We start from the raw sequence: 17353 nt of genomic DNA, 5'->3' as shown, positions 1-17353 counted from the left end.
GTATATATAATTTCAAATTCATTTTTGTGTGTTACTTCATTTGTTTGCATATACATATTATACGTATATTATGTTTTTATTTTACATATATATCTAGCAAGATTTTCTTCATTTCTAGACTGAATTCAAGACTTTTAGCTAAGGAAGGATTAAACCCAAATTGTACCTATTATAGATTAATTTTTCTTTTAAAAAATTGAGTCAAAGTAGATTTTCTTTTTTTAAAAAATAAAAACGAATGAGAGTTTATTTTGTCTCGATTGAAAATAGTCCAATCTTTTTCAGCATCGATGCAATATGAAATAGTTCTTTAGAATTTCTTAAAATACATATGATATTAAAAAAAAGGCTGTATCAAAGCTCAAGTTAAATAAGAAAGGAAATCACTCCCTCTAGATCTTTACCTTGAATGAGAAGATTATTAATAACTTTATATGATGTCTTAATACAAAACATATACGATATCTTTTTTTTTTTTAGATTTTCATCAAATTAAATTTTAAGCTACTAATTTTATTGAGTCGTCTTGAATCTCGGAAATGAAACCAATTTATGCGATTGGTCGATTCGAGGCGGTGAGCCATACTTTATGTAACACACACTTAATAAAAAAGTTTGTAGTGTGTATAATTTTAGAAATTGCTAGAAAAGGTGTCCATAGTTTTAAAAGTGACATATTTATCCTTCTAACTTACTAAAAGTTAAAATATGACGTGTTATTTTATGACTCAGCAATGTTCTATCTAAAGTATTAATTAAAGAAAATATAATTTTGAAAAAAGGAAAGTAGTAAACAACCAAAAACTTAAATCTCCACTTGCATTAGTTTATATTATAATTATTTTTTCAATCTCAAATAAGTTAAAAATATAGTTATTTAAATCGATATATTAAATCTACTCATTTTAATATTATCTGATCACACATTCATCATAGCATGTACATCTCATCGTTGCATAAAATTAATTCATAATTTACTTACCATAGAAAATATAAAACTCAAAACTAATCCATGAGGATCAATCATTGAATTAGTGATTGAACATAAATTATTGATTATTAGTATAATATATTTTGGAGTTGTACACACCTCAATACTTCTATGTATTGTCAACAACTCAACATGCCAAGTGTTGGGTAACCATGTTTAGTTTCATTTGGACAAGTAATTTTATTGTCTTATTGACCAATTCTCTATCTTACACATTACCTCAATTTTAGGTCATTGCCTTGTTAGCTTTGGTACATCACCCTCAACCCCCCCCCCCCCCCCACCACCACCACACACCCTCAACCCCCTAATATACACAACGAAATTTCACTAAGTAGGGTCAGAGAAGGGAAGAGTATATGCAGACTTTACTACTACCTCGTGAAGATAGAAATATTGTTTTTGCAAGATCTTCAACTCAAGTGTATCAAACCCCTTTTAAGAAAGTATACTATATTTAAATATTTTTAAAATTATATTAACATCACAAGTATAGAGTATACTATAAATTTTTAACATAGCACATAGTCAATTACAGTGGAAAAATCATGATTATCGAGTTCAAAATATGAATAAATAAATATAGGAATTAGTCAAAGGTAATTCAACATCAACTATATTTACATAAAAGATAATTTTAAACATTTATAAATGATGCAGTTTCCGTCGACCTAAGCCTAAACTAGCTCTACCCTAACCTAATTAACTGAAACAATTCATAATTATGATTAATTTGTGAATATATTTCATAAGTAGAATGAAAAAAAAGAGGATCAAAAGTGCACATCTCACACGTAATTAGAGACTAAAAATACTTAATCAAATATCACAAAAAAATTTAACAGAAAAGGGTCAACATTGCTCCTGAACTATGCGAAATAGATTATGTATACCCTTTGTTATATTTTGGGATAAAAATTACCCCAATATTATCTCAAGAGACCACAAATATCCTAAATAGTTAACAACCCAAATTTTTAGGGACGTGGAGGGATTAGTCTCACGATGGCTTGCCACATCATCAAAAGTTTGTGTTGTTAACTCTCGAGGGTATTTGTGGTATTCTAGGATAACAATTGGGGCAATTTTTTATCCCAAAATATAACAAAGGGTATAAATGATTTATTTCGCATAGTTCAGGAAATTTTTTGACTCTTTTCCGAAACTAAAATTAAGATATTAACTTGAAAAATATTTTCATTTTTTTATTGAATATTTGAGGCAAAACATAACCACATTACAATCATTTACCTAATTCATTACCAAAATAATTTTAAAAAATTAACAACCCCAACCGCACCCTTTTATTTTTTTCTTTCTTGTCCATTTTCCTCTTCCTTTTTTTTCCCTCTAATTTCATTTGCTTATTTCCTTTTTTTCTTTGGGTTATTTTCCTCTTTTGAATTAGGTAAATTTCAACAAATGTTATTATCTTTAATTATACATTAATTTCATGTTTGATTTATGTATTTAGCTTTAGATCTGAATAGAATTTTGATATTTTTGTGTTTTTTTGGCAGATTCAATTGTTAATTTTGTTGATTGAAATGTATTTTGGTGATAATTAAGCATTTGCAATTTGGATAATTTGGATTTTTCGGTGGATCGTAATGGGTTATTTGAATTCGGTGTTGTCATCTTCTTCTAATCAAGTTCATGCTGATGATGCGCCTGTTAGTGGCGGTGGATTAAGGTGATTTTGATTCCTTTTTTATTTTACAGATTTATTTAATTGATGATTTTTTGTTAATTTGATTGGAAAATTATGTGTGCAAGATGCAGAATGGTTGTGTAAATCGGAGACGGATTTGGAATTTTGAGTTTATGTGTTATGAATTGTAGAAAAAATTGCAGGTTATTTGGTACCTGATACTTGTTGTTGGTGGGAGGTGATAGGTATCCCGAGGAAATAGTTGAGGTGCCGTAAGCTGGCGTGGACATCATGGTTGTGATAAAAATACAATTTTTTTGCCAATGATATCGGTTTTTCTGAACCCATAATTAGAACTCTAGCTATGCCTCTTATACATGTTGGTGGGAGGTGGTAGATATCCGTGGATCACGGTTAAAAAAAAAAACAATTTTTTGCTAAAGATATTGGTTCTTCTGAACCCATAACCAGAACTCTAGATGTGCCCTTATACGTGTTGTTGGTGGGAGGTGGCAGGTATCCGTGGATCATGGTTATAAAAAAAATGCATTTTTTTTGCTTAAGATATTGGTTCTTCTGAACCCATAATTAGAATTCTAGCTATGCCCCTGATATATATAAAGAACACCCAATTGTTTATTTACTTGTGTTTAATTTTATATGGATGTTGAAAGTTCTGTTGGCTATTTTCGGTTAGCTATTAATGAATTGTCGTTTCCTCGTTAGGGTGATATTTGTTTGATTCATTTTCCTCTTGGGTGATGAATGCATGTCTAGTTTTAGTTGTCGTAACCCTTTAAAGGGGTGATTTGTCGTTGAGCTAAAATTGGCTTGTCATTTGCTGGATTCCAACTAAATTTGACGGCTGGATTTGACGTTTGGGTTTGGATTTGCTTAGTCGTTTAGGAAGCTAAGAGAAGAGGGAGACCGATATAGATGGGTAAACTTAGCGAAAAAGGAGATGATTGAACTTGGTGGCTTGATGTTATTTCTTCTTCTCCTGGAATGTGGTTATGAGTTGTTTTTGTGAATGAAATGTGTGATCTGTATCATGTGTTAGCTCTTACGTGAATTAGTTGATGAATGTTCATCATGGAGATGTATGTAAACAAGCAAGTACCGATTCATATTTGCTACTGAAACACGTGTTAAACTGTCTCTGCATTGAAAGAACTATTATTTTGCCATATGTCCCTGAAGATAAGGAAGTACATGTTTAAGTTGCAACCGATGTGTTATTGACTTTGAAGAATAATTGGAGAGAAAATCAGAAGTTTTGAGAATGCATGAGAGCTATGACTCGAAATCCTTGTTTTATTTACTAATATTTCTTTTCTTACCGCTTACGAACACCATTTTCAAAGAAGCTGCTAATTTACTGTATATCAATTTTGTACTCTAATAAAGTAGTTACCTGTTTACATAATGTCCTTGTGCACCATGCCTGAATAGGAATACCAAGTTCAGCTTTTAATTAGGTTACCGTATAGTCCATATTGGTATCCATATGAAGGTTCACATTTAAAAAACGGAATGTAGATCATATTACATTGCTATCAAATCCATATTATTCAAGTTCCATTCACAATATTATCTGACTGGATATGACAAATACTAGTTAAAACCTGAACAAGACACTGGAAATTACCATGAGATAATTGGAGTAACTTTTGGCAATTTTCTGACCTTACATAAAACTAATTTATGGTGATTCAGGTTATATGCAGTCGTGTTTGTTCAGGACATTTTGAAAATTATATTCTGACTGATCTTTTCCACATTCCATCTTATCCAGAAATCCCTTATATCGTTGTTCTCAAATTGCTATCATTGTGATTGTTTGAGCTTTAATGGAGGTTTATATAATATGCACAATGTTGCAAAACTATAGCCTAACAAGTGCTATGCATTGCAGTCAAAATGGGAAGTTTAGCTATGGATATGCTAGCTCGCCGGGAAAAAGGTCCTCCATGGAGGATTTCTATGAGACAAGAATTGATGGCGTTGATGGAGAGGTAGTTGGTCTCTTTGGAGTTTTTGATGGTAACTCTTCTTTCTCTGTAACTTCTACCTGACTGGAATGAAGTGCATGAACTAGAGTGAATGAGAAAAGACATATCTTCATTTGTTTTTATGTTTAAGCATTTCTGTGTCATTCAAGATTTGGCAAGTAAGACATTCAGTCTGATGACTATAAATTTGTCTTAAATTTTGTGGTTGGATCAATGCTGTTTCATACTTCATAGATCCTTATATTTTTTTCTGTTTATATTGGGTTTTGAAGGCGAAGCTTGAGGATTGCTTCCATTGTCTTTTACAAGCATTTTTTTGGGCCAAATACATAGACAGTCGGACCCCTAAACTAATTCGGAAATTCTATCTAGCCACTTGAATTAAATTTGTTTCCATTTGAACATTAGATCTTTAGTCAAATTGTGCCATTTAGACACGTTTTTCTCAATAATCTCAAAGTAAGATGTGTGTGTTCACACGCATTGACATGGAGAAACAACCAATTTAGCAATGCCACATGATTTTTTTAACCCAAAAATAATTTTTAGGAAAAATATTTTGACCAAAGGAATAAAGTTATCCTTCAGTAGACCAACGCCGCATGGTATTATTACCCAAAATAAATTTTAAATAAAAATGACCATCTTCATCTCCTTCACCCGTACACCACCTTCTCCCCCAAAACACTATCTTTTCCAATTAGCAATCACCATCTGCACCTTAATAAATTCATCAAATTAAGAAGGAAGCTTCCTACTCCCTCTCAAATTCCTCATGCAACTTTTCCTCCCCGGCTGCCGCATCTGCTGCATCTTTTGTTGCTCTAAAACGTCTAGATCCTTGCTGGTTCATTTTTGCCCTTGGTGCAATACCAATGTGTATATCTTTGTTAATTTTTTGGAGGCTGCTTAAAGATAATAATTAGACAGTTCCAATTTCATGCAAAGTTGGTCAAATGTTTTCCAATTGGATATGTTTACCTGCATTTTGCTCTTATTTCAGGTCATGGAGGTGCTAGGGCTGCAGAATATGTGAAACACAACCTTTTCAGTAACCTGATTAGGCATCCAAAATTTATCTCTGACACCAAATCTGCCATAGGTATGTTGACGTACTGTGAAGTATCTTGCTATGTTCCTTTTCACAAACAACTTATCTATATCTTTTGTCATTCATATATTTGTTTCTGCAGCTGATGCATACAACCATACAGACTCTGAGTTTCTGAAATCAGAAAACAATCAGCACAAAGATGCTGGATCAACTGCTTCTACTGCCATACTTGTGGGCGATCGTCTACTTGTTGCAAATGTGGGCGATTCTAGAGCTGTTATCTGCAGGGGTGGCACAGGTAAGGCTTAGGCGATTTGATTCTTATTTGGCTTTTGGTTCCTGCTCATAGTATTTCACCCCAAAAGTATGATGCATTTTGGTATATAATATCTGGGTTAGAGCAACCTCAAGAGTTTGTTATGATTTTGGTATCCCGCGATATTTGGTTGTTGTCGTACTAAATATGTCTAAAGGTAAGTTATTCTTATTAAGGTTTACTTTTCTAATTACTCGGTCTTAACACTATGATGACCTGCACTGTAAATGTAAGGTTTCACTGCTCTTTGAAGTCAGGAGAACAAGATGGGATACTTTAATTTTTGTTTTAGAGAGAATGGAGTAAAATAAAAGTGCATTTGCATATTGATGGTATGTCCTGAAATATTGTGGGAATATGGAAGATGTCATGCTAGCACTTCCAATAATACATATTTCTTAATCCAATAAGAAGGCATTCTTTTGCATTGCACTTCATGTCTTGGTTCACCATTGTTTTGAATAAGTCAGATGGTTGATCGAGAAACCACTGCCAAAGATTAAAACTTGAAGAAATTGGTAATTGGTGCTAGTTCGTTTCTTCTCTTTCTTCTTCAACTCCCATGAACAGTTTGTTGTTGTTACTTGCTAAGTTGATCTGGTAATCTTTATAATCCTGCTATACTATCTTGGCGAATGAATGCAATGGTAAATTTGCAGTGTGACAAGGAGGTCAAGGGTTCAATCCCCAAAACTAGCCTCTGCAATATAAGGTTGCTAACATAAGACCCAATGTGGTTCAGCCCTTCTCTGAACCCCGTGTATAGCATGAACTTAGTGTACCAGACTGCCCTTTTTTTTAAATGTCTGTTACAGTACGGTACATCTTTGATTAATAATTCATTATGACCGTGTAGTTTAACTCAGTCACCTGATTGGGGATGCTAATTTCATTCTCAGCTATTGCTGTTTCTCGAGACCACAAGCCTGACCAAACAGATGAGCGACAGCGCATTGAAGATGCTGGAGGTTTTGTGATGTGGGCAGGTAAGCCCATCACATTTGACAGTCCGTTTTTAGTCGATTGATTTTTTTCTAAATCTCGTGCAAGTCTAAACATAACATATTGTGTTGCAGGTACCTGGAGAGTTGGAGGTGTACTTGCTGTTTCTCGTGCTTTTGGCGATAGACTTTTAAAGCAGTACGTTGTCGCTGATCCAGAAATACAGGTGACTTGAAGAACTTGTTTATTGTTTCAATATATGACTACATGTTTCGAAATGAATATCAAATGCTCTGTGTGAATGTATTTATATTTTTCAACCTATTTTCTCGATGTATATTTTGGCACATTTCGGAAACTGTTTAGTAGTTGGTCCTCATTGTATAACATTCCCATCTTTTTCAGCCTTATGCCCAACAGACTCTTCCTGCTTGATTGCATTTTCCATCTCATTATAATTTTAGGACATGTCTTAAGTTTTCGATAGCAGCTGATAGCATGTTTCTTTTTGGAAGACACGTTGATTGAATCTTTATTGCTCTTTATATTTTCCACATCTTATATACCTAATGTTTTTGTTGTATTTGCGGACATAATTTTCTGTTCAAAACACAGGAGGAAAAGGTTGATGGCTCTCTTGAATTTCTCATCCTTGCAAGTGATGGACTCTGGGATGTTGTGACGAATGAGGTTAATAATTCTTCCCTTTTTTCTGCGTTAGATATCCAATCCATCGCCATGGTTTCACTCTAAATATCAAGTAGTTTATAGTCAATTCCCAGTTTGAACATTACAAATAAATTTACAGGAGGCTGTCTCGATGGTTAAGCCGATCCAAGATCCTGAAGATGCAGCTAAGAGGCTGATGCAGGAAGCATATCAAAGAGGCAGTGCAGATAACATCACCATTGTGGTTGTCCGTTTTCTTGGTAGCCAAGAGGGTTCCTCACGTGGTGCCTCGGCTTAAAAAGTAATTGCCACGTCTAACTCGTGGTAATTAGACGACAAGAAAACCCATCCCATAGGACGTTACGTAAATATTGAATATAGATAGAGACTTCTGGGTTTATGATGTAAGGAACCTTGAGAATTGAACATTGTCAAAGCTTTCTCTAACTTGTAAGAAATGTTCAAGAGTGAATCTGGCATAGTCAAAATCCAAATTTGTTGTTGTTCTATGTTAGTAGCTTGCAAATATATGCTGTGTTTTCTTGTAATTCCCATTTTATTGCATTTTGATTCACCAGTGTATAACAATATTTGTTATATTATATCTATATATGAAGTGAACAGAAGTATGTATATATAGTCCGACTTTTCTATAACAGTCATTTTTATAACAACCATGTCGTTACCAGTAGTCTTTACAAGAACATTCTCCACCTTTAAAGTGATGAAACCTGTTCCTATCTCTAACGATGATTTCGCGATCATAAACCTTTGAGATGAACTTACTTGCTTGATGACAGTCCTTGCAAACGCGTAAATTCTTTGTGATTCGAAGAATTTCCCCAGGTTTACTCTTCAATAACCCGAAAGCAATAGCTAGTTTCTCACTATGATAGTTCAAAGGATTCTCTGTTTCTTCCTCATCAATATCATGTTGCATTCCATCAGAATCTGGAAAATAGCCTGCAGATTTTATACGGTCCAGCATTTCGTTTACTTTTGCATATATCTCTTTGGCTTGAGGATGAGTTCTTCCTCCTGCAATGAACTCGTTAACAACGCCTTCTAATTCAACGATGGAGAAGCCAGGGACCTTTTTCACTCCCCTGTCATTCATCAACTTTCTTATACTGGCAACATCTTCCCATCTACCTGCATAGGCATATAAGTTAGCTAACAACACGTATCGACCACTGTTCTGAGGTTCTAATTCGATCACTTGCTTCCCTATCTTTTCTCCGAGCTCTATGTTCTTGTGAATCCTACATGCGCCAAGAAGAGCACCCAATACACCTACATCGGGACTCATAGGCATCTCGTTTATGACCCTTCTTGCTTCTACCAGTAATCCAGCTCTTCCGAGCAAATCAACTAAACATCCATAATGCTCCATGCCAGGTTCAATGCCATACGCTTCTTTCATGTAACGAAAATAGTGTTTTCCTTCTTCAACCAACCCTGAATGAGCACAAGCACTAAGTAGATTCACAAACGTAATGTAGTCTGGAGCTACCCTCTCACTCTCCATTTCCTTCAAAACCTCAATGGCAGCCTCACCTTTTCCGTGCATCGCCAACCCTCCAATCATACAATTCCATGACGATATTCCTTTTCTTGGCAACCCTTTAAAGAACTCAACAGCCTTATCTAAGCAGCCACATTTGCAATACATATCAATAATCGTAGCACCCAATTTCGAGTCCAGATCAATCCCACTCTTCTTGACATGTTCAACTATCCACTCACCTTGCTTCAACGCTCCAAGTCGCGTACAAGCTGACAACATACTAGCAGCAAGAAACTTATCAACCACAACACCCTCAGACCCCATCCTTTCGAACAAAGCAAACGCCTCATGAAACCGGTTACTCTGCACATAAGCTGATATCATAGCATTCCAAATAACAGAACTTTTCTCCGTAATCGAATCAAACACTTGAAAAGCTTCATCAAGATACCCCAATTGAGCATAACCACTAATCAATGTAGTCAAAGAAACATCATCTCTCTCACACATATTATCAAACACCCTCTTCGCTTCCTCCAAACAACGAAAATTCACATACATATGAATCAAATTATTCTGCGAAAACCGATCAAACCCGAACCCAAACTTCACCACATGACCATGAATCTGTTTACCTTCTTCCACAGCATTGTCTATACAACAAACTCTAATAAGAGGAGGAAAAGTGAAACTATTAGGCCAAACGGAACGTTCCAACATACACAAGTAAAAAAACAAAGAATCTCTCAGCATTTGAGATTTCAATAAACCCCTAATAACAGCATTATATATAAAAGGGTCTGGTTCAGGCAATTTATCAAACACTTGGACTGCATAATTCAAATCGCCCAATTCGGATATTGCACAGAACTTAATAACTCGACCCATTGCGTCATTGTCATAGGAGAGGCCATGCTTGACAATTTGGGCATGGAATTGTTTGAGTTGCGACATTGATGAACATGATTCTAAGCCCCTTAAGGTATTGTTGCTAGTTTGGTGTGACAATGGAGATTGTGGAGTAGGAATAACTTGAAGAACAGAGGTAATAGTTGCTTGCATAGCTATTTGTAAGCTGCTCGCAAAGCTACTTGCAAGAAAAAGTTGATCTTATTTTATAAGCTACTTCGATAAGTTGCTCGTAGAACTAGTTGAGGAAGGTGGTGACAATCTATAAGCTAATTTAGGAAGTTGCTCGCAAAGCTACTTGCCGATTGCTTTGTTGGTTACTTCAGGAAGTTGGTCGTAATTTATAAGCTATTTCAATAAGTTGCTCGTAGAGCAATTTGTAAGCTAGCTGAGGAAGCTAGTGATGATTTATAAGCTAATTTAGGAAGTTGCTCGTAAAGCTACTTGCCGATTGCTTTGTTAGTTACTTCAGGAAGTTGATCGTAATTTATAAGTTATTTCGATAAGTTGCTCGTAGAGCTACTTGTAAGCTAGCTGAGGAAGCTAGTGATGATTTATAAGCTAATTTAGGAAGTTGCTTACAAAGCTACTTGTCGGTTGCTTTGTTAGTTACTTCAGGAAGTTGGTCGTAATGTATAGGCTACTTTAGTAAGTTGTTGAGCTACTTGTAAACTAGTTTAGGAAGCCGGTGGTAATTTATAAGCTAATTCAAGAGGTTGCTCGCAAAGCTAGCTACTTGTAAACTAGCTCAGAAAGTTGATGGTAACTTATAAGCTAATTCAGGAAAATGCTCGCAAAGCTACTTGGCGGTAGGGGCTAATGTACATTGTGTGATGAACCCCCTCGGTAAAAAAATTACACTATATATATAAGATCAATTTTTTTGTGTATGTGTATATATTTAAAATTGAACCCTTTAAGCATATGTCAAAGGAGTAGCTCAACGGTTATAGGGTTCAGGATTTCGCTTATGTGAGCTTTTGGGGTCATGGGTTCAATTCTAGGCAACAACATCTTTTTTTTTTCGAACCCCCTGATAAAATTCCTGCCTCCGCCACTGCTTGGCGGTTGCTTTATTAGTTACTTCACGAAGTTAATTGTAATTTATAAGCTACTTTAGTAAGTTGCTCGCAGAACTACATGTAAGCTAGCTGAGGGAGTTGATGGTAATTTATAAACTAATTCAAAAAGTTGCTCGCAAAAGCTACTTATAAACTACTTGTAAGCTAGCTTGGAAAGTTGGTTGCAGAGCTTTTTAAATACGAGTCACTAAGATTTAATTAAGGCTTATTTTTTATATATAACCAACATTTTTTTCGTGTTTTGTCGAGGTGGCATTTGCCTAATTTGGAGTTGGAATATTGAAGTTGATTAACTGCATTTATTTGAAATGTTAACTATTTTTTGAAATTTTTCCATAGTAGGGTTAATGTGACTTCTAAGAGAATATTATTGCAATTGATGATATGTGTAACATATTTTTCTTTTAACAAAAAAAACAACATATTTTTGTGTTGTGTTTGAAACTAATTAATGATATACACATGGACATGTTATAGGACTAGATACTCATTAACATGTTTGAAAAAAAGAACAAGGTGTAATTAATATAACTTTTGACTTTGACCAATTATATTGAAAGATCACCTAATAAACTAAAATTGATTTAGATACAATAGTTGATATGGAAGTTAAATAGAAATTACTTAATGTATTTATATTGTAATTAGAATTGTGGTTTCGGGGTGGGGTGGGTGGGGGGGAGGGGGAGGGGAGAGATATAAAATGAATAAAATATACCTACTTTGAAACTCAACTATATAGTCTTATGTCGAAATATTTCACAATTTGGTTTCCCTTTTAGTATTTGACACCCTCTTTGAAGCTCGGGTATATAATGATATGTTGAAAATTTTCACTTTGGAGATAAAGTGATGAACCACTTCTTACCAAAGATCATAGATTGATTCGATTTGAAGTTTAATTTATGAATTCTTATAACGATTTCAAGTTAATACTTTAATAATAACTGAATTCACATTCAAATATTTATTAACATTCTATAAAAAATTTAATATATAACAACTCTCTATATTTGTTCCTACCAAAGACGATTTCATATTTCTTCATAAGTTAATAACCTAAACAAGTAGGTGAGAAAGAATGGATTAAGCTCAAACAAAAAAGATAAAAGTAGATAAGATATTTGACATTATTCCATTTTATACACATTTATAAGAATTTAAAATAGTTTCCTTAATCTAAGTAAGTTTAAATAAGTGTTTCACCGTATAATGTATGACATATATAAGCCAAGTTAACGTGAGTATAATAATAATATATAATAATTGTTCAATTTTTATATTCATATAGTTGGGATATAATAATGAACTTCCAAACAGAAAATTACTTAAAAATTAATGAAGTTCCAAACAGAAAGTGCATAAAATTATTAAAATATAGTGATAATACTATCTTTTTTTTGTGTCAATTTCTTTTTATTAACTAATTAATTTATTTATTTATTAGGGAGTTGGTAATTAGAGGACCGTTCATTTTTGTCAAAGATATGAGAAAATCTAATCTACCAATAAGCTTTCAGATTTTGATATACTATGCGGTCCTCCCAAAATCTAATAATTCTCATACTCGTTTGGTTCGCGGATTAAATTATCTCAAAATTATAATTATTAAATTAATTTATTTTATCTTGTAGAAATAACAAAAAATCAAGTTAAGATATTGGAGATTAAATGTATTTAATAATAATACTTTTCAAATTAATTTGTATATCTTATTTCATTAACCAAACGACTCTAACAAATATACCAAAGTTTTAATTAAACTCTTGTTTTTCTCCTTTTGGGTTAGTTATTTATAATTGAAAAAGACTAATGCATGAACATAGGCCATGTGTTTTGACATTATTTTGGACATTGACTAGAGTGTCAATTCTTAATTTTCTGTCCACAAAAAAGTAGATGAATTAAATATTATTATTATAAATAATAATAATTATTATTATTATTATTATTAATAGTCTTCTATTAATTTTGTCCAAGTAAAATGACAGCAGTGTTGTGAAAAGTCCATTGATCTTATCCCTCAATGTTGACATCGAATGAATCCATTCATAATTTGATATTATCTAGAAATATAATGAGATGAATAAAGTTCGTTTTTTCTTTAAGCAGAAGTCTTAAGTTTGAATTCATGATATAAATTTTTTGGATAGGAAGTATTTTTTTTTTCTTTAAATAGGTTCTGCATAAGAGTTTGGGATCAAAATGGATACTTTTCGAACTTTAGCTATCAAAAGTGATATTCTCTAAAAACACACAAAAAAAAGGATTGATCACTCATTTATGGACAAATTATAACTACCATCTTTTAACACTATCATCCCCGTTAACTCCAAATTCATTCAAAATGATATCACGTAAACACTAAAGATAATTTACCCATACAATTCTTTTTATTAACTCCCTATGTGAATTTATGTATCTTTCTTCCTCACGTGAATCAAATGTTTGTGAATGCAAAGAGTATTCACGTGAGGAGTTAATAAAAGAATTGTGGTTCTCCCATTTGTTGGGTGAACTACCTTAAAATTTATGTGATATTATTTTGGATGTATTTAGAATGAAGATGGCGGTGTCAAAAGATGTAGTTACAGTTTGTACATAAATGGACGAACTATCTTAAAATTTATGTGATATTATTTTGGATGTATTTTGAACTAAGATCGCGGTATCAATAGATGTAGTTACAGTTTGTACATAATGGACGAACTATCTATTTTGAAATGTATTTTTAGAGAGCTTTTGATATTTTAGATTCAAAAAATGTCCATTTTGATGCCAGACTCCCCACACAATGTTGAGATTCAAAGAAAGCTCAATGTATTATCCAAGAAAATGATGAAAAAATTGAAGTAAATTATGGATTCATAATAATGAAATTAGCTAATAGTAATATTTATCATGCATTATGATAGATTGCTATTGAAACGTCATATCAACTATGTGTGAATATTGGACTATATCACTTCGTTTTGCAATTAAAATTACTTAGGAAAGTAAATTTTGGAATATGCATTACTATTTTCAATGATATATTGGCATTCACTTATTATGCCGCTCACTAAAAAAAAAAATCATCAAATCAAATTTCATCATTAATTTAAGGCGGAATGACTAAGAAGACCCTTATACTTAACTCAAATTGTAAACGGGACCCTTTTACTCACGACTTTGCCAACTAAACACTTAAATTTGATAAAACTCAACCTTTTGAACCCTTCCAACTCATTGTGACTCTCAATCGCTTTGATGTCACGCTCCATGTCAGATAAAATTAGCCATGTCATTTTTTATTTTTATAATAATTTCTTTTTTGACAATAAAAATCCCCAAAATTTTCACCTTTCAACACCACCACACCACCATAATACCTCGGCACCTTTCCACATGTAGTCACATCTTCCCATTAAAACTTCATTACAGTTGAATAACTTGCCAAAAAAAAAAAAATCTTTCTTTTTTACCTCTAGAAACAAAGATTAAAAAGAAGATTTATGAATTAATAATAAAATCACAATTTTTGGAGGAATTGAAAATGGAAGATTAAGAAACTGAAATTGTAGCCACTTTAAAATCCAAAAAATTTCACCAATCAAGCAATTGATTTTACACAGGAAGAATAAATATCATTTTTAAGTCAAAACATATTTTGACAATAACCTAATTTAAAATTTTCCTTACCATAGATTTTAGTCTATAAATCATAATTCATCTATTCACTCTCCTTATATGTGTGAAACTCAGCCGTCAAGTTGCTACACAAGCTCAGTCAACAGTCGGAGGAGTTTAAAAAATTGAGTTTTACAAAGTTTAAGTGTTTAGTCGACAAAATCATGAGTAGAAAAGTAGTTTACAATTCGAACGTGTAATGGTTTCTCAGGTTATTTCGCCTTAATTTGTCGTTAAATTGTTCATAACTATTTAAAAAAATCAAAAATAAATCATTAAACTAAATAAAATACAATTTTAATATTTCACTACAAAATTTATCCATTACAAATTTCTAATCTTTTTAATAGCGTTTTGATACAAAAATAGGAAACAAAATTAGATATATACACATAGTTACGATCCTCCTCACTAACAACAACAACGTGAAGAAGAAAAAAAGAAAAAAAAATAGAAAATTCGATTTTTTCTTCGATGTTTTTTTTAAAACTACAAATGATAATTACATATAAAAATTAAAACGACGGAACGACGCCGTATGAAGCATCGGTGGCGATGAGTGAATCGATTTCAATTTCAGTACGTTTAGCGAATCTCCCTTTGATTCTGGGTCGAGTCTCAGCATAAGCTTTTCTAGAAGCATATCGAATCGTCTTCTCGAACTTTCTATTCTTCCTTTTCTCTCTGTACCTCATTACCCTTGCTTCTCTGTCTAAACCGGAAACTGCATTCGGTACAGCCTCGGTGCCGGTGCCGGCACCGGTAGATGAGTTCATCACAAAGGTGTTTGATACATCCGTCATCGCACTGTGGTCCGGTACAACTCCGACGTCAAGAGATGATGATGAAACCTGTTAGTTAAACAAAAGCAAAATGAGATCGATTCACATGAAGGAAGAGGAAGAAGGAAATTGAAGAGAAAAGATGTAGATGCATACACTTTGGCTAATGGATTGAGAGGTGAAATTGTACATGTAAGGTTTAGATCCAGTAAAATCGATTTCGTAGGTAGGAAATCCATCAACGACTGGACCTGGTAAATGACTACTCGTTTCGTTGTTGTTGTTCTGTACCGGCACAACTCCGTCGGAGCTGTAATGGCCGTGTTGATGCTGTTGATGATGAATAATATGCGGTTTTTGCTCACATGACATTAGATCTATATCTAAATACGAATCCATATCATTAAACAAGTAATCAGCAGATTTATACTGATCAGTTCCTTCTTTCGGTGTCGGAAGTATCCACGACGCTGCTTCAGCTTCTTCCTCCGGTTGAGAAGGATTTTCACTAGTACTATCAAAGTACTTCTCATCAGCAGCAGCATCAGCATCGGCATCACCACCGCCGTCAGATTTCGCGACGGCGGAGTCATAGAACGGAACTACCGGAAACCGCTCATGCCGACGAGCTAACGGATTTGCAGAATGAATATCACGGTCACACGTAACGCAGAGAGCAGCAGCGTCCGCCTTACACGTGACAATCGCCGGAGCTTGCTCACACACTTCACAAACCCAGACACGCGCGTGCCTTGACGCTAGCTTGTTCGCTGCGTGGATTTTGCAGTCGCATCCTAAGCAGAGAAACGCTGAATCTGCCCGGCAGAACACCGTCGCCGGCGTCGTTTTGCATGAGTCACATAGCTTCGCCGTCAAACTCCAATTCTCCGTTCCCATTATTTCGGTTAGTTTTCTCTGTTTAAGTGAGAGAATCAAAATTTGATTTGCTTTTTTGTCAAAATTAATTTTTTATTACTAACACTGACTAATATATATAAGTAATAAATAGTAACTCAGTTTTCTTTGTTTGAGAAAATGACAAAAATGGTCCCTTACATTTTAGGACAGCTACAAAATAATCAATTAAATATGTATTAATCAATTTTCATTTTTAAAAAATTACCAAAACTAAATATTTTTAGTCTTTGTCAAATATTTAATACTAATTTATATTAGTTTGATTTTAGGAAAACAATGAAAAAGTTTAAAGATAAAGTCAAAAAAAATCCATCATATTCTAAAATATTCGACACAAAGAATAATACTCAACACTGAGTAGTCGTTTGGGGTGAGGTATATAGTATAATAATCTAACGGATAAAACATATGACTATTTTATTTTATATTTGTTTGGAGGTGTTAGGAGATTATTTATTTCACTATTTATATTTTAATAATGAGATAAATTATCTCATATACATAATTAAATAACTTATTTCGAAAGAACTTGTTCCCAATAAGACGATCCATGTCTCACCTAAAAAAAATTGCATCCAACTAGAAATAATGAAATTTTGCAAATTACACTAAACCTATAAAATGTGAATTTTGCTATTTTCTTTGTTTTCTCATAATTACCATAAATTTTATCGATAATGTTTTATAATTATTTGACATAGATTGAAAGTGTTATCTTTAGCATACTTAAAAAAATTAAAATTATTCAGTTGATATTTAAGGAGTTATTTTGTGTCTATTTAGATCAATTTTATCATTTTTCTTTTTTTTTTTTTGTTTAAAGAGAGGTATTGAAAACACCCCCGAACATA

At 33.3% G+C, this 17353-nt stretch overlaps 3 protein-coding genes across 3 annotated transcripts; 1 reads left to right on the top strand and 2 right to left on the bottom strand.

Annotated features, from left to right (window-relative positions):
• Positions 1-2290: 2290 nt before the first annotated feature.
• Positions 2291-7987, top strand: LOC125819936 (probable protein phosphatase 2C 59). Its single transcript, XM_049499339.1, has 9 exons — positions 2291-2399; positions 2512-2684; positions 4558-4685; positions 5658-5756; positions 5848-6006; positions 6924-7010; positions 7101-7192; positions 7582-7656; positions 7775-7987. Exons 2-9 carry the CDS (start codon positions 2602-2604, stop codon positions 7931-7933), a joined length of 882 nt encoding a protein of 293 aa, XP_049355296.1. The 5' UTR covers positions 2291-2399; positions 2512-2601; the 3' UTR covers positions 7934-7987.
• A 330-nt stretch (positions 7988-8317) lies between these two features.
• LOC125819935 (pentatricopeptide repeat-containing protein At5g66520-like) lies at positions 8318-10245 on the bottom strand. Its single transcript, XM_049499338.1, has one exon. It carries the CDS (start codon positions 10202-10204, stop codon positions 8318-8320), a length of 1887 nt encoding a protein of 628 aa, XP_049355295.1. The 5' UTR covers positions 10205-10245.
• A 4832-nt stretch (positions 10246-15077) lies between these two features.
• LOC125820087 (zinc finger protein CONSTANS-LIKE 4-like) lies at positions 15078-16545 on the bottom strand. Its single transcript, XM_049499502.1, has 2 exons — positions 15741-16545; positions 15078-15653 (listed from the first exon to the last, which is right to left on the bottom strand). The coding sequence occupies exons 1-2, from the start codon at positions 16479-16481 to the stop codon at positions 15318-15320; spliced, it is 1077 nt and encodes a 358-aa protein (XP_049355459.1). The 5' UTR covers positions 16482-16545; the 3' UTR covers positions 15078-15317.
• Positions 16546-17353: the final 808 nt, after the last annotated feature.

Source organism: Solanum verrucosum, unplaced genomic scaffold (assembly GCF_900185275.1).
Source record: "Solanum verrucosum unplaced genomic scaffold, falcon-dt-bn FXZP01000229.1, whole genome shotgun sequence".
In the NCBI taxonomy this organism is placed as follows: domain Eukaryota; kingdom Viridiplantae; phylum Streptophyta; class Magnoliopsida; order Solanales; family Solanaceae; genus Solanum; species Solanum verrucosum.
This window is presented reverse-complemented; position numbering and strand designations above follow the sequence as displayed.